Source organism: Lycium barbarum, chromosome 11, assembly GCF_019175385.1.
Source record: "Lycium barbarum isolate Lr01 chromosome 11, ASM1917538v2, whole genome shotgun sequence".
Lineage (NCBI taxonomy): Eukaryota > Viridiplantae > Streptophyta > Magnoliopsida > Solanales > Solanaceae > Lycium > Lycium barbarum.
Genome location: NC_083347.1, coordinates 123,381,108 through 123,398,146, shown reverse-complemented (window position 1 = coordinate 123,398,146; position 17,039 = coordinate 123,381,108). Strand labels below are relative to the sequence as shown.

The following is a 17,039-nucleotide window of genomic DNA, read 5'->3' as shown; positions in this document are numbered from 1 at the left end:
ATACTCTTTTAGGGTTTGTAAAACACATTTTTGGCCATTTCATACAAGTTTTGGAGATAGGTTCCTACACCACACTTTGGGGTTGAAGATTTGAAGATTTGGTTGAGCATTTCCTAAGCCTTTAATTCATTTCTTCAATTTCTTGCTTTGTATTGTATATCTAAGTGTGTAGTATTTATTTTCTTCACTTGAATCTTGTTTTGCTTATGTATTGAATGATTTTTATTGCCATTGAAGTGGGTCTTTGTTGATTTAATTAATCTTGTTCTTTAATGTTTCTTAAGGGATTAGCTAACCCTAAGACTCGCCCATTTACTTTGATTGAGCTCGGAAGAGGAAATCTAGGTTGGGAAAGATTAATTAACAAGAATTTGGGTCATTACACCCATCTAATAACTTGAGCTAGGAATAGGAATGTTACTTGAGATTCAATTGGTTGTGCTTGCTATCACACTCTAAGGCTTGGATAAGCTTAGAGTGAAATTCATTGATTTGGTTGGAAAACTTTCAATGAGATTTTAGAAACCATTATCTATTAACATAAACCCGCTCTTAGTTGTAAAATCGTAAAATACGTTGGATCGTTACTTGAGTGTAATCTCCTATTATCCATGCTTGTGGTCATTGATCATTTTAATTGCTTTCTAGGTTAGTTTACATTTTCGCATTAGTTATAATTTTCTCAATTTTTAATGATTCCCACATAACGATTATTAATATGACACAAACGAGCATGCCAAAAATTAGTAGAAGAAAGCATGTAAACAGAATTAGTAACTTTATTCATCTCAACATTCAACTTGAACATCCCATCACAAGCATACCCCTTTCCCACAAAAATACCTTTTTTCAATTTTACATATTGATCAGACTCAATAATTTGCTTGAAGCCTGCTCTATTAAGAAGAAAACTAGACATCAAATTTTTTCTCATGGAAGGAGTAAAAAGTACATCTTTTAATGTTAACATCCTTCCTGAGATAAAACTCAACTCAACATCTTCCTTTCCAAGCACTTGAGTAGTGCGAGAATTACCAAGCATGATGGTTTTGGGCTCCTCAAATGGAGTATACACTTTGAACCAATTTTCGTCATAGATGACATGACGGTTTGCACTAGAATCAGCCCACCATCCATCAACATTTTCAACCATATTTATGTCTGTTATCACCGCCACAAGTGGCTCTTCAATAGCGTTCGCCTGAGGTGTAGGATCACGTTTCCGAAACTTGCAAATCGAGCAATATGCACACTCTTATCAATGACAGAGCATGGTCCTCCATTTTGTGCTTGTTGATTTTGTGCTTGGTTATTACCACTTTTATTTTTTTGGTTCTTGAATATTTTCTTCTTAGGCTTCATAGAGGTATTTTTGTTTGCATTAGGAGCAGCATTATTTGAAGTAATTAAATTTACCTTATTTGTGACGGGTTGTAAGTTGCTCTCTTCCGTTTGCAAAAGCAAATCTTGTCCCCTTGCCTCTTCTTCCATGCGGATTCGCATAATCAATGTTTTAAGTGAAGTTTCCTTTTGTTTGTGGCGTATAGTTTTTTGAAATTCCTTCCATAAAGGTGGAAGTTTATCTATTATGCCACAAGCAATAAGGTTATCTCTAATTTTTATCTCCTCGGACCTGAGCTCTCCAATGATCATTATAAAGTCTTGAGCTCGGTCTACCACTGATTTGTTGTCCACCATTTGGAAACGAAAAAAATCTACTAGCAGCATATTTTTTCGCTCCAGCCTCCTCGGTATCATATTTACTTTGCAATGCTTTCCAAATTTTCTTTGCAGTAGAGTAAGTTCTATCATAATAATCATAAAATTATTTGATTGACAATTTACTAGATAATACCAACACTTGTAAGAATTCTCATCGTACTTCTCAACTTTTTCTTGAAGAGAAATAAGTTCTTCATCATTCATGGAAGAATTATCTACTTTGTTTGGATTCTTCTCAGTTAACACATAAAACATTGAGAAGACTTAAGTAGAAAAGTACTTTAATCTTCTATCTCTTAAAATGAGTACCGTTGAACCGAAATGGCTTGTTAAGAACTCCCACTTTGACATCCGCGGATTTTTCAATTGTAGCCATTGAATCTCCTTAAATTTTTGGTGAAATTACAATTGAAAAATAAAATGAAGAAATAAAAATATCTTCGGCGGAGGCGCGGATATCTCGCTTTCTTTAAGGAGATTCGAGCCCACTGCAGTCTGCATCAAATCTTTACAGGTCCAGCAGTAATCTTTCTGACTTGTCTCCTCCAGGATACAACAGCCCGATCACTTCGTATAACTCAACAAACTCTGGACAGATGTTGAGTCCAAAGCTCCACAAAAAAAAAAAAACATCTTCCTTCAACTAAATAAACTCTCTTTTGTTTTCCTCACTCTTTTAAGAACTCTCCAAAGTATGTTTTTTTTCTCTACTCATAATAAGGTAAGGATGACAAACTATTTATAGTTGAAAAATTCATCCTTGAATTAATTGGATGAAAAGAGTGGATTAGTGGGATAATAAAGTGGTGTGAATATGGAGTATAATGACTAGAAGGTTACAAAGGAAATAAAGTAACCATATTGTGCCATTAACGTGCAGGAGTAATGAAAGAGGTTATGAAAATTTCAAAGGAAATTATGTCCACATTCATCCATTTACTCAAATGAGTAATTATGGAAATAATGATCCTAACGTAAATGGGAAATGCTGCAGAGTTAGGTAATGTACAATTGATGCACTTTAATATAATATAAATTAATATTAAAATGCTCTAAAGGTCCATCAACCTCAATTGAAAAAAGAGTAGGATAAAGAAGATTTGGAAAAAAAAAAAAAACAAGCACCTTCCTTCTTTGTCCTTGGTATCCTTTGTTCTCCTCAACATCAGTGGCCTTAAAATGGCCTTGATCAATTTTAGAGCTCTCTGATCACCATTTTCATAAGGTCTTTGTATTTAACTTGTTCCACCTAAATTAAGGACAAACAGGAAAATGGAACTAGGTCAGTCATGTTACACAAACATTTTTAACAGAAATAGAAAAAGGGCCATAGTTGGCATTTGAACACTTTTTAATTCCATCAACATATATATAAGTAACAAACAAAATGCATTAGAATCAATTCATCTAAACATACCATGCCCAGTTGCACCATGGCTCGACGTCCAAGAAACATAATAGGCTGTGAAGGTCCTCCAAAGACGTGCAAGAAACATAATAGGCTGTAAAGGTCCTCCAAATTGTTCTGCAGCATTTAGTAATTGTTACATCAATACATCCTTATGTAGCTTTTTTGGTACATCAATATACTCCTGAACTTTTGCGAGAAGAACAAATAAACGTATGATCTTTGCGAAATGATCAAATATATCCTTATGTAGCTTTTATTATAATAAAACACAGTTGAAAACTTTAAATCGATAACACACTAACATGTATTTTTTTTTTTTTTACACTTTCTTATAAAATATTAATATTACAACAAGAACAACAACAAAAATAAAAAATCAAATCACTTTTTCACTTCCGTCAGCCAAAAATGGTATATCTGAGCCATTTGTGTAACGACGGGGTTATAAATAAGCTATTTTTTTAACGGATGGTATATTTACTCTAAATCGTTTAATTCAAAGGTATATTCCATCCATGTGATGTGATTCCATTTTCTCTAACAAATAAAAACAAACAAACAAAAAAGAGGAAAACCAACAAAAATGGGCTCCTCCTCTGCAAAAGTGCACAGTGCACAAATTATTATCAGCCATAATACACAGAACTCACACTTTTATTCACTCAATAGCAATACTCTTCATGCTATATTACAGACTCATAATCAATCTCAACACAACCCTTATTGGTTCCTAATTTTCGCTTCCGAGTTAATTCTCTCTTTACTCTTTCTCCTAAACTCAGCACATATATGGAGACCGATTTTTTGTTCCGTTTTCCTGGAAAGTTTGCCACCGGACGATAAACTTTGCGAGAAGGATCAAATATACTCATGAACTTTGAGAAATGTTCAAATATACCCCTATGTAGCTTTTATTTTAATAAAAAATAGTAAAAAGCTTTGTGAGAAGGATCAAACATACTCCTAAGCTTTGCGAGAAGGATCAAATATATCCCTATGTAGTTTTTATCTTAATAAAAAATAAAACAATATATTTAAAATTGATTCTTTCACTTCCGTTAGCCGAAAATGGTATATATAAGTCATTTGTGTAACGATATGAGTATAAATGAGTCACTTTTTTTAACGGATGGTATATTTGCTTCAGAATTCATAAACTCAAATTTTTTGATCCATCTCTTACTATAATAGAGATGTGTGTGTATATATATATATATAAAAGTTCCATCCATGTGATATGATTCCATTTTACTAACAAATAAAACAAACTTTTAAAAGTTAATCTCCCTATAAAAGACCTACTCTTTCTTCTTCTTTTTCATTTTCACCACCTTCTTCGACAAAAATGGAAACTCTTTGCGAGAAGGATCAAATATACCCATAAACTTTGTAAAATGATCAAATATACCCCGATGTTGTTTTTATTTTAATAAAACTAGTTTTAAAAAAAAATTAAATCGATTTTTTCACTTCCGTCAGGCCAAAATGGTATATCTGAGTCATTTGTATAACGACAGGGATATAAATGAGCCACTTTTTTAACGGAGGGTATATTTGCTCTTGAATCCACCAATTCAAAATGTTAGCTCCGTCTCTTTATATATACTATATTAAAGTTCCATACATGTGATATGATCCATTTTCCTAACAAATAAAACAAACTTATAAATTTTAATCTCCCTATAAAAGACTTCTTCTTCTTCTTCATTTTCACCATCTTCTTCAACAAAATGGAAACCCTACCTCTACAAAGGTACAAAGTCCACAAATTATCAGCCATAATAAATAGAACTCACACTTTTATTCACTCAATAGCAATACTCTTCATGCTATATTACAGACTTATAATCAATCTCACCACAATTCACACCTCATTTTTACCTTATTGGTTCCTAATTTTCGCTTCTGAGTTAATTCTCTCCTTCCTCTGGCTACTTAACTCAGCACATATATGGAGACCGATTTCTCGTTCCGTTTTCCCGGAAAACTTACCGCCGGACGATGAACTTCCGGCGATCGACATTTTTATTTGTACGGCGGATCCAAAAAAGGTGCAGTAATTTAATTCTGCTGATTCCTGTATCCTCTAATTAATTAGAAGTAGATTTGTTTAATCCTAAGGAACATTTCACGTTGCTGAAATAGTTTCTTAAAATCGTGCACGACTCAAGTATATCTACTAAATATCTTATCGTAGTAGTATTATTCCTGGTCAGGTCAATAAAGTCATGAAATTCTTCGTTTTTGATTTTTTATAAAAAATGAATTTATCTGAACCAATAATTTTTCAATGCTATTATTTGCTAATAAATAATATTTTTGTTTTCCCAACAAAAGGAACCGGCGTTAGGAGTTGTGAACACTGTTTTATCGGCCATGGCGATTGATTATCCTCCAGAAAAGGTAACGGTTTATTATCTCTTCAAGTTTTGAAAAATATATTTTTCAATACATCGTAACTTTTGTGTATATGGCAAACACTGTATCTGCAGAAAGCCAGAAAATGTTTTCATACAAATGACCAATTAGTTTTTGCAAAAACTATAACAAACTCAACTTCAACTTCAAAAATTACAACTAAAGTGAAAAAATATTTGGTTTCTATGGCCAAACGCCTATTAAAATATCTGACACTAATCCAATAAAGTAGTACTCACTCTGTCCCAATTTATGTGACATTTTTCGCTTCTCGAGATTCATATTACATATGAGCTTTGACCAGTATTTTTTTTCCCACCAAATTGATATGAAAAATCACTATTTTCCATTTGAAAAATGTTCATAGGCTGTTTTCACAAATATTTTACTTGAATTAGTGAGAAAAAAAAACTCTAGTATTTTCACATGGGAAAAATAGAAAATTTCCCAGCATTTCAAATGGGAACTTAATCTCCATCATGAGTTTTTTCATTGAGCTGATTCGAAAAAAATGAGGTGAAAAAAATCATGTTTAAATAATAAATTACTGATTCGCGGTAAAAAAGCCTTTATTTCTAGTAGTGATTTAGAATAAAAAATTTAATCTAATTGACTTTTGTAAAGCGAAAACTGTCACTTAATCTCATATTTTTTTTATTTATTTTTTTGCAGTTAGTTTGTCTCAGTATTAAGTGATCCTAATATTCAACAAGTATGAATCTAATTTAATTTTTAAATATATAAATTTTAATCTTAATAGGTGACGGTGTATCTATCCGATGATGGCTGTTCGGTTACGACATTATGTGCAATACGTGAAGGGTGGAGATTTGGGCAAGTGTGGGTCCCGTTTTGTAAGGAATTTGGTGTGAAGAGTATTTGCCCTGAGGCATTTTTTCGAACAGTTGATGATCATGAAATTAATAGGGGCAAAGAGTACTTGGAAGAAAGAGAAAATATTCAGGTATTAGTATAATCCATCATTATATTTGCTGAATTAAAATGAGCTTCGTAGAATATTTGGTCAAATTCTTAGTAAGCTAAATTAGGTACTACTCTCTCCGTTTTAATTTATATGAACTCATTTGACTGGGCACAACATTTAAAAAAGAGAGAACTTTTAAAACTTGTGGTTCAAAATAAGCTTTGAAAATTTGTGTGGCTGTAAATCATTCATAAAGTGAATTTGTTTCCAAATTAGGAAAGAGGTCATTCATTTTGACACGGACTAAAAATGAAATAGGTTCAAATAAATTGAAACAGAGGGAGTATTAGTTTAATCCACCATTATTTTGCTGAATTAAAATGAACTTAATTAGTAGAATATTTGGTCATGTTCTTATTAAGCTAAAATTAATTATTCTTTCTACAGTAAGCTAAAATTAATAATTCTTTCTACAGTAAGCTAAAATTAGTTGTTCTCTCTATGTCTCAATTTATGTGGCGCTAGGATTGCGAGAGTTAATTTTTTTATTTTTTTTATTTTGATCGCAAATTCAGACATAGAATTTTTGAGCAGGTTTTTTAAATAAAATTTACATATTTAGAAACTACATATAAGAAGTATTATAAGTAACAATAATTAACAATTCAAAATATTTAAAAGGTATATGAAAAAAATTCTGTCAAAGCAAACTTCGTTTGGTTCTCGAAATCCTAAAGGTTCCACGTAAATTAAGACGGAGGAAGTATTCTCTTTTTTCAAAAAAAAAAAAAATTATCTTAGAGTGATGAGGCGTTTGATCGACAGCTTTTTGGGAAAAAAATAAATACATTTGAGTTGTTCTATAAGCTTCAGAAGTTGAAAAATTATTTCACCAAAAACAATTTTGGAACATCGGTCAAGTACATGTATGCTTTAATATTAAGTACCTTCGAGTTGTGCTATAAGCTTCAGAGGTCGGTAATGTTTTCGACCCACTATTTTCCAACCTACTATTGAGGTCGGCTTTGAGGTCGATTTTTGCCCAAAACCGACCTCATGAGGTCGGAATAGCCATTTTTTGAGATGGGGAAATCCTATTTACACTTTATCAACATTAATGTTGATAAAAGTGTTTTTCAAATGGATTGGCCAAACACAAATTGCTAACCTTAAAAAAAAAAAAAAAAAAAAAAAAAAACTACCCCTTTAAAAGTATTTTTCAAAATAAGTAAATTTTGAAAGCTTAACCAAATATGTTATAAGTTCTATGCACTTAACAATATTTTGGAAGTCCTACCATAAGCTATAACTTCCAATCAGGTCTAACACTTATGATAATCAAGTAAAAATAGCATAACTTGTTGTAACATGTTAACTACACCATAGTGCAAGAAATTCGCCAATTTATATATAACTTGAAGTTTTTACAATATTTATACTGACAGTACATATATTCTAATGCAGTTTAACTTTTATACTTCGTCATACCTTTACGTATTATATCAAGTGATATGTCTGATTTTCACAATTATAAATTTTAATTTTAATTTATGGAAAGTTACACAAAGATATATATTTTAGTAATTTGATAATGCAATTTTTTAATCGTATTAACGTATAAAAGTTAAGCTCATTTTATTTACAGATTACCAATTTTTTGATTAACTTCTCCAAAAATTATTTCACACTGTAGTAGTGTAAAAAAGTTGAACACCTTTTCTACATGAGCCTCCGTATACAGCCATATAATTGTCTTTTCAAATCTGCCATTATGCTAGATTCCTATTTTTAATTTATATTATCTCTTCAACTTTTGAAAAACATATTACTTCACCACATCTTAACTTTTGTGTGTATGGCAAACATTGTATCTGCAGAAAATGTATTATCTGACACTGATCTAATAAAGTAGTACTAATAGTACTTTTAACTTTACTTTTTTTTGTTTTTATAGTTAGTTTGTCTCAGTGGTGAGTGATAATATTAAACAAGTTTGGATTTAATTTGGTTTATTATTATCTTTTAAAGAATCTTTTAGGGATAATAAGTTTGTGCAGAAAGCAAGCAGTAAAAAACTTTAACATTGTAGAGTTTTGTCAGTTATTCATTAAACTAATAGGGATTTAATTTGGTTTGTTATTATTTTTTACAGAATCTTTTTGCAAAATAATAAGTTTGTGCAGAAAGTAATGCAGCGAAAAACTTAATTTAACCTTGTAGAGTTTACTAAAGTTGGAGCTTTATAATATACTTCATAACATTTCTTCTTTCCATTTAAAAAAGAATGGCACTTTCTGTTTATTAGTCCGTTCAATAATAATTGCACTAGCTCTTTATCTAATTTGGTGTCACATTACTTTTAGCGCTGACTACTCTTTATTATCAAACTGAATATCTTTTTACACGTACGATGTTTACACACATAGGTGAAAAATTATAAATTTTCAAAAGTATTAAAGTTGAACCCATTATTTTTTAAAGTATAACAAATCGATATTAAAAATCTTAAAGGTTGAATTCATTTGATAGTTAGCATCTCTGTACACAGAAAGACTATGAGGAGTTCAAGGAGCGGTTGAAGAAAGCTCAAGAAAATGGAGGGACAAAGGATAGACACTTCGGTCCAAATATTGAGGTACATTTTCACCTTAATAATTAAAAGTTAAAGTGAGAAAAAATATTGTAATAAATGTGTGAGCATGCATTTATTAATTTGATATAAATATCGGGTACAAATAAATTTGTATTCTTTCCCGCGGCAACAATTCATAATTATAGAGCAAAAGAACCTCTAAATGGAGGATAGTTGCCTCATTACAGCTCTCAATGGAGGTACATTAATTCTATATTTATCACACGCTATATTTATAGCAAACTATATTAGCTTGTCATAATCAAATAATGATAAAAAGTTGATATACATAGTTACACACTCGTGACTCATGATCAAGTGATAAACAAAACAAAAAAACATATGTAGTGTTTTATTTGGTCGATCACGTGCAGTGTCAAAAAATTTCCTTAAATTCTTATGCATGAGTGATTAGAATCAAATCACAAGATTGCATATATAATTACAGATAAACAAAACATCAGTCTCATCAAACTATTTAAGGTTTGTTTGGATTGTGAACAATTTAAGTAATGAAATTATAATACGTGGATTAAATAATAGCAGAATTATTCATTGGATTATATTTTAGTGATAGATGTTTGGTTCATCAGACGAAAAATGGAGGATACAAGGGTATATTTATACTAGATAAATTTGAATAAATTTTTAATTTTAATTTTAATCTTGCATTTCTTAAACGACTTTGGAAGAAGAGTTTCGGAGAAGGATTGTTTAAACTTGTCGAAGTAATTTCACGTTTTTTTTTCTTTTTCTTTTCTCTTAATTTTTTATTAATATCATTGCCTATATTTTCTTGTCTTGCAGATAATAGGCCAGACACATTCTGGAGCCAAAAATAATGGCAAAGCTAAAATACCATCTCTTGTTTATGTTTCAAGGGAGAAGAATCCTTCTCATCCTCACCATTTCAAAGCTGGAGCTCTCAATGTTCTTGTATAACTCTCTTTCACCTTCTTTCCATAAGTAGCTACTCCCACCGTTTCAATTTGCATATCTTACTTTACTTTTTAATTTGTTTAAAATAATAATAAGTACTTTTTATACTATAGTATAATTTTTATTATAAGATTCCCTGTCCCCTTTACCCTTTATAACGCTCTCTTACAGGAATTACATGACATGTATATTTAAAATTACAAGTTTCAAAAGCCTTTTTTCAATTTATATTCTTAAATTTCGTATCCAGCCAAACGAACACGCATGAAATGAAATGGAGAGAGTATTTTTTTCTTCTTTTCTTTTTTTTTCCTGAAGATCTCTATTATGTTGCTGCTAGCAAATGCCACTAATTTTGGTTTTAGATTCTCCAAGTTATTCCTTATAGAATCATGGGTTCCAACCAACACCCACTAATGCTTGTGTCAGGATACGTATGTTGCCTACATAATACCCTTTTAGGTGTGGCCCTTCTCTGGCGACCTTGTGTAAATGTGAGATGCTTCGTGCATCGCAGTACTGCCCTTTTATCTTTCATATCATTCCCGCAAGAGATTCAGACTAGTTGTTTTTCCTGATCTTGCCATAAAAACTTTTCATAAAGAAAAGTGGGAGGCAGAACCAATAAAGATTACTCCAGTATTAACTTGTTTCATATTTTTCTTATTTCTTTTTTTATACTTTCTTAAAAATGTGACAAAGAGTAATTAATGTTTTTTTTTTTTTTGTGCAGCTTAGAGTATCTGGGATAATAAGCAACTCCCCCTACATATTAATGTTGGATTGTGATATGCACTCCAATGATCCATCTTCAGCTAGACAAGCAATGTGCTTTCACCTTGATCCCAAAATCTCTCCCTCACTTGCATTTGTTCAATTTCCTCAAAGATTTCACAACATTAGCAAGAATGATATTTATGATTCTGCCTTGAGAGCTGTTTTTGTGGTAAGTTGTTCATATCTATATGATTTTATAAGTTCTATGCACTGACGGAGTAAAAATATTTATAAAATCAGGTAACTTATATAAACTAATGAGAGGTAAATTTCTTGATAGACATTAATGGATTATCTAGTAAAAACAGTAAGTAACTTGCTATTACAAGTTATGTTGATCCGACTCTGTAGAATGTTGCTGTAATCATAGTTTTTGGAGGATCCGACACATTTGATAGCCTTAACATAAAATATATGTCTAAACTGCCCTTTATCTCTCCTTAAAGGTCTCAATTAACACACTATTAATTGGAATAGTTAAGGGTGTTTTCTGAAACGTCAAATATTTTTTAAACATAGGCAAACAACTAATTATATTTGTGGACCAGAGACAGAGGGAGTATAAAGAACAAGTTTTGTAGAAAGGATATGAAATTTAATTACATAGTTTTGTTATGCAAGTGTTCTATGTTTCAGTAGTCAACCTCTTTTGAGTATAAGAAAAAGCTCAATGGATCGATTATTATGTTTTGAGCACATTCTTTTACTAGAAACAAACGTAATTTTACAGAATCCTTCGAAAATGTGCTCTACGGAAACTATTTTCGACCAATTTCTATTGAAAATCCCAAATTTATGACGATATTTTGATGGGAAAATCTGTGAAAAATCTGCAGATTTCTAATAGGGTGTGTGTGTGTATACACTTGTTGTATAACCAAAAAAAATGATTTGTTACTTTATATATATTAGGTCAAGTGGCCAGGGATGGATGGGCTTATAGGACCTATGTTGTCTGGTACATGCTTTTATATGAAGAGGAAGGCTCTATATGGGAATGCTACACACAAAGGTATTGCTCAAATTATAAAAATGTTCCCTAATAAATTTTTGGGCATTTAATTTGTCCCTTGAAAAAAAAAATCTCCTATAAACTCCGTAGTTATCACAATTCTTTAACTTTCTAATCAGATATGGATCTTAGTGAGATGAAGAAGTGTTTTGGTTCCTCAAATGAGTTCCTAAATACTCTTACAAGCACTAAGCATAAGGAATTTGCTGACAATAAGATCCAAGAAGCAAAATTTTTAGCCTCTTGCACCTATGAACAGGATTCACAATGGGGAGAACAGGCAAGTCAATAATTACAACTCTATTAACTCCCTCCATTTCAATTTATGTGACGTAATTTTATTGCGCAAGCATATAAGAAAGGAAGAAATATTTTTCGAATTCGTTCTTAGATATGCTACTCCTTTTGTCCCAATTTATGTTATGCACTTTCCTTTTTAGTTTGTCTCAAAAATAGTGATACCTTTTCATATTTTAAAAAAAAAAAAAACTTTAAACTTCACATTTTATATTTTGAAGATGATTTATAGCCAGTCAAGTACCTATGGCTTGTTTTAGAACAAAAGTTTCAAAAGTCTTTTTTTTTTTAAATTCCGTGTCCAGTCAAAATGCGTCATATAAAATGGTTTATTGAATGAATCTTATGCTTGTTAGGTCCACTCGATTGAGAGAGTATGAGATTTTTGTGGCTATAAAAACAAGTTAATAAAGGTAAAATAGAAAGTTTGAAGTTAGTAAATTATTTCCAAATAAAGAAAGGTGTCATTTTTTTGGAAAGGACTAAAACAAAAATAGTGTCACGTAAAATGGAAGGGAAAGATAATTTAACTTATCTATTCTATCATACTTGTGCTAACTTTGATTGGCTTCATTATACATATAGATATAGGGTTCTTGTACCATTCAGTGGTGGAGCTAGGGGTGCACGAGGTTCATCCAAACCCCTTTCGCCTTAAAATTACAATGTATGTATAAGGTTAAAATTATTTTTTATGTATATACAATAGATGTTGAATCCCATGCCTTCTTCGTATTTTATTGGGTGATCGTTACCAAAAAATGGATTGATTTTAATTTTCCACCTCTAGCATAACTTAAGTAATCAAATCTTCATGCTATCATGTTTGTTCTAACTTTGATTGGCTTCATTATATAGATTGGATTCATGTACCATTCGGTGGTCGAAGACTACTTCACAGGTTTCATTTTGCATTGCAAAGGCTGGAAATCTGCCTTTTACAACCCTACCAGACCAGCATTTTTAGGCAGTGCAACAACAAACTTGAATGACACATTAGTTCAAGGCACAAGATGGAATTCTGGTGTAATTGAAGTTTTGTTCTCAAGATTTTGTCCACTCATCTATGGCTTGAAATCAAGAATGCCTCTTCTTGAATGCATGTGTTATTCTTACCTTGCTGCTCAGCCTCTCTATTGCTTCCCAGCTTGGTTTTTGGCTGTCATTCCTCAGTTTTGTCTCCTGAATGGCATTCCCATTTACCCTAAGGTAAGATAAATTATTAACCTTATTATGTTGTTCGGACTCTTCAAGAATGTTGATAGGTACGTTTTGGATCCTCCAAAAATAATGTATCATTGGAGGATCCGACACGGGTACGGCAATGATTTTTTAGAGTCCGAGCAACATATAAGAATTCCGGGATACAACTTATATATGCTGACAGGGCAAAGTATTTTTAAATGATTGGTGTATGATCTTATCGTGTCGTAGCAGGTAACCAGATGCTTTATTTTCCACAAGTTTCTAATTCCACTTTTTGTGAATGGTTACCTGTAGTAAACTAGTAATCTTTGATAAAAACTTACATGCACCTGGTTTTATACAAAAACAATAGATACATGACACGTGTTTGCACATAATACTTCTATCACTTAATCATGGTTAATTAGTATAACATTCTCACCTCATTAAATCGTTTAACCATGGTTAGTTGATATGGTTTTAAGTAAACCCCAGGTTGGGTAAGTAAGTACCGTTGAATTTAAGGTACAAACGCTGAAAATGTATATATTTCTTACACTATCATCGAATTTAACCTGTAATAACATGTTAGTTACCATTTTCATTAGAGTTCCAATTAATGCTTATAATCAAGAAATTTGCCTTTACTTGCCTAGTAAGCTACTTGATTCTGTGAAACTTTTTTATCTTTCATTCCATAAAACCTGAACTTATTACCGTTATTTTTTATGTGACCTGAAAGTGAAAGATTTTGTTTACTTTCAGTACATATAACTTAAACACAAATTCAACTAGACTTTGATAGAAACCATATTATTTTTCACAGGTCTCAAGTCCATGGTTCATTGTATATTCTTTTCTTTTCTTGTCAATACTTTCCAAACACTTATGGGATGTTATCCACACTGGAGGAACAATGAGAACATGGTGGAATGAATGGAGGGTATGGATGATGAAGTCAATAACAGCTTATTTCTATGGAACTTTGGATGCAATCTTGAAGTTAATTGGCTTTAGAAAAGCAAGTTTTTTGCCAACAAATAAAGTTGTTGATGATGAAAGATTGAAGAGATACCAAATGGGAATTTATGATTTTCAAGCATCTAAAATGGTAATAGTCCCTTTGGCTACATTAGTCATATTGAATATGATTTCCTTCATTTGGGGAATTGGAAAAGTGATTTTTGAAGGGAGATTTAGTGATTTTTTTGGTCAAGTGTTCCTCTCATTTTTCATCTTGATGGTGAATTATCCTATAATTGAAGGGATGATATTGAGGAAAGACAAAGGAAGCATTCCACTCTTTGTGACCTTTTCGTCTATTTTGCTTTCTCTTTCTCTCTTGTTCATTGGTTCTATTTTTCTAATGTAAGATGATATATTTAGCTTAAGATAGACAATATATTTATTGATCTCTATTTCCATCTTCAATTTTATCTTATTTAAGTAGTACTGCTCATTTTAACTATATGCATATACTATAAGATCACATCAGGAGCATATTCAAGGCGAGAAAAAAGGCTCATGTACTTTATGCTGGATTAATCGTATTCTGAGTTGAAACATTAATAAACCTATTTGAAGTGGCCCATTCGTATGAGAGAAGCCCGTATCGCATCCTGATCTCTTTTCACCTCAATACAATATATATTAGCGTGTCATTTCTCTCTTTTAGTGATAGAAACTTATGAATACATAAACTGCGGGGATCCGCCTCTGGCTCCATCATTCTCAAATGGATTGTAATAGCATTCCGAATTTGAACCCATAATGTCCGAACCTTGGATCCGTCTCTGACTCCACCAATATTTTACAGTATGAAGGCACCAGTATATTATTTGTGATAACAAAATAAACTACACCAAAACATCACTAGAAGTAGAATGTTTAGAGGAGCCATCATCAACGTCAATCTTTCAAGAAGTAACTTCAAGATTCCTAGTGCTTTTCAATATTATGCAAAATCTTTAGTTTCATTCAAATGCACAATACACTGTATATTCAATATTGTGGCCTTAAACATGCATCGTAATATCTGTGTGGCCATAAAAATTTCTCAACAAGGATAAATGACAAGTGTGCGTATAACGTTAATAGTTTTCAAAGTCAAAAAAGTGTCAATATATTTAGAACTGATTAACAATAAAATAGTGTCACATAAATTAAAACGGATAAAGTAATCATTAATGTAAACCTACCCCTACTCTAAGGGTGTCAACCGGTTCCAACCGGAACCGGACCGGGAACCGGTTAGGAAACCGGCCGGTTCCGGTTCCAAAACCGGAACCGCCTAACCGGTTCCGATTTACCGGTTTTAAAGTCCAAACCAGAACCGGTCCGGTTTGGATTGCTTAAAAAAAAAAATTTTGTTTTTTGTATTATATATATATATATTATAGTATTTATTTGTATATTGTAGGTATATTTACATATGTTATACAACTTTATAATTAAAGTTTAAATATTTACTGACTAACAGCCTAACAGCAAGTCAGCAATACAGAATAGTGTTTTTCGTACACATATATATGTATAACTTACATATACTTATATATATGTATAACTTAATATATATACTATATGTACTTATATATATGTACTATGTACTCTATATACTTATATATATGTGTACTATATACTATATATAGGTATAGCTTAATATATATATATATATATAGGTATAACTTAATATATATACTATATATACATATCTACTATATATACAATATATACTTAATATATATACTATATATATTTATATAATATATATACTTATATACTATATATACTTATATATGTGTATAACTTAATATATATAGTATATATACTATATATACTTATATATATGTACTATATACTATATATACTTACTTATATACTAGATATACTTACTTATATACTATATATACTATATATACTTATATATGTGTATAACTTAATATATATAGTATATATACTATATATACTTATATATGTGTATACTTAATATATAATATGTTTAAGTATACTATATAACTTAATATGTTTATAAGTATATTCTTAGTATATTTTAGGTATATTCCTAACTTAATAAAAGTAAAAATATGAACACAAGTAAATAGAAGAAAGCTCAATGAGCCATATATTTTATTCATTCTTGGATAACATTTATTTGCAAGTTGTATTTTTTTTTAACTTGCAAATAATACATGAGTTATACAAAAATAGTAGAATAATAAAATCACCAATTTTGAACCATTTCGTTAATTTCCCCCACATCATATTCGGTCATGGAAATATCTTCAAAGTCTTCCATTTGGTCCGGTCCACTAGCTATCAAATCTTCAATTTCTTCCTCTTCGCCTTGCTCCGCTTCTGAGTTTTGGTTGCGTCGCTCCGATCTAATCCAATCTCGAATGCACACTAGTACTTGCAAGCTAAAGCCGGATAATGAATGTCTATGGTCTCCAATTTGTTGTCTTCCTTGGCTAAATGCGCTCTCCGAAGCCACGGTTGATACTTGAACCGTAAGGATATCTCGAGCCATTCTTGAAAGTACCGGATAGCTTGCCTTGTACTTCTTCCACCATGCTAAGACGTCCAAGTCATCCTTGATATCCACATTTGGCTGCATCAAATAAAAGTTATATTCATCAAAGTTTGCAGTAGAAGAAGAAGTTGGTTGTGAATGTAAAACTTTTAAACTCGACAAGCCCTTTTTGCTACTCTGAGAAGTAGTAGG

At 31.3% G+C, this 17,039-nt stretch overlaps 1 protein-coding gene across 1 annotated transcript; it reads left to right on the top strand.

The window, feature by feature from the left end:
* Positions 1 to 4,765: 4,765 nt before the first annotated feature.
* Positions 4,766 to 14,730, top strand: LOC132618208 (cellulose synthase-like protein G2). Its single transcript, XM_060333271.1, has 10 exons — positions 4,766 to 5,184; positions 5,471 to 5,536; positions 6,312 to 6,515; positions 9,025 to 9,111; positions 9,916 to 10,044; positions 10,781 to 10,993; positions 11,737 to 11,836; positions 11,956 to 12,116; positions 12,992 to 13,342; positions 14,145 to 14,730. The coding sequence occupies exons 1-10, from the start codon at positions 4,864 to 4,866 to the stop codon at positions 14,688 to 14,690; spliced, it is 2,178 nt and encodes a 725-aa protein (XP_060189254.1). The 5' UTR covers positions 4,766 to 4,863; the 3' UTR covers positions 14,691 to 14,730.
* The last annotated feature ends 2,309 nt before the right edge of the window (positions 14,731 to 17,039 follow it).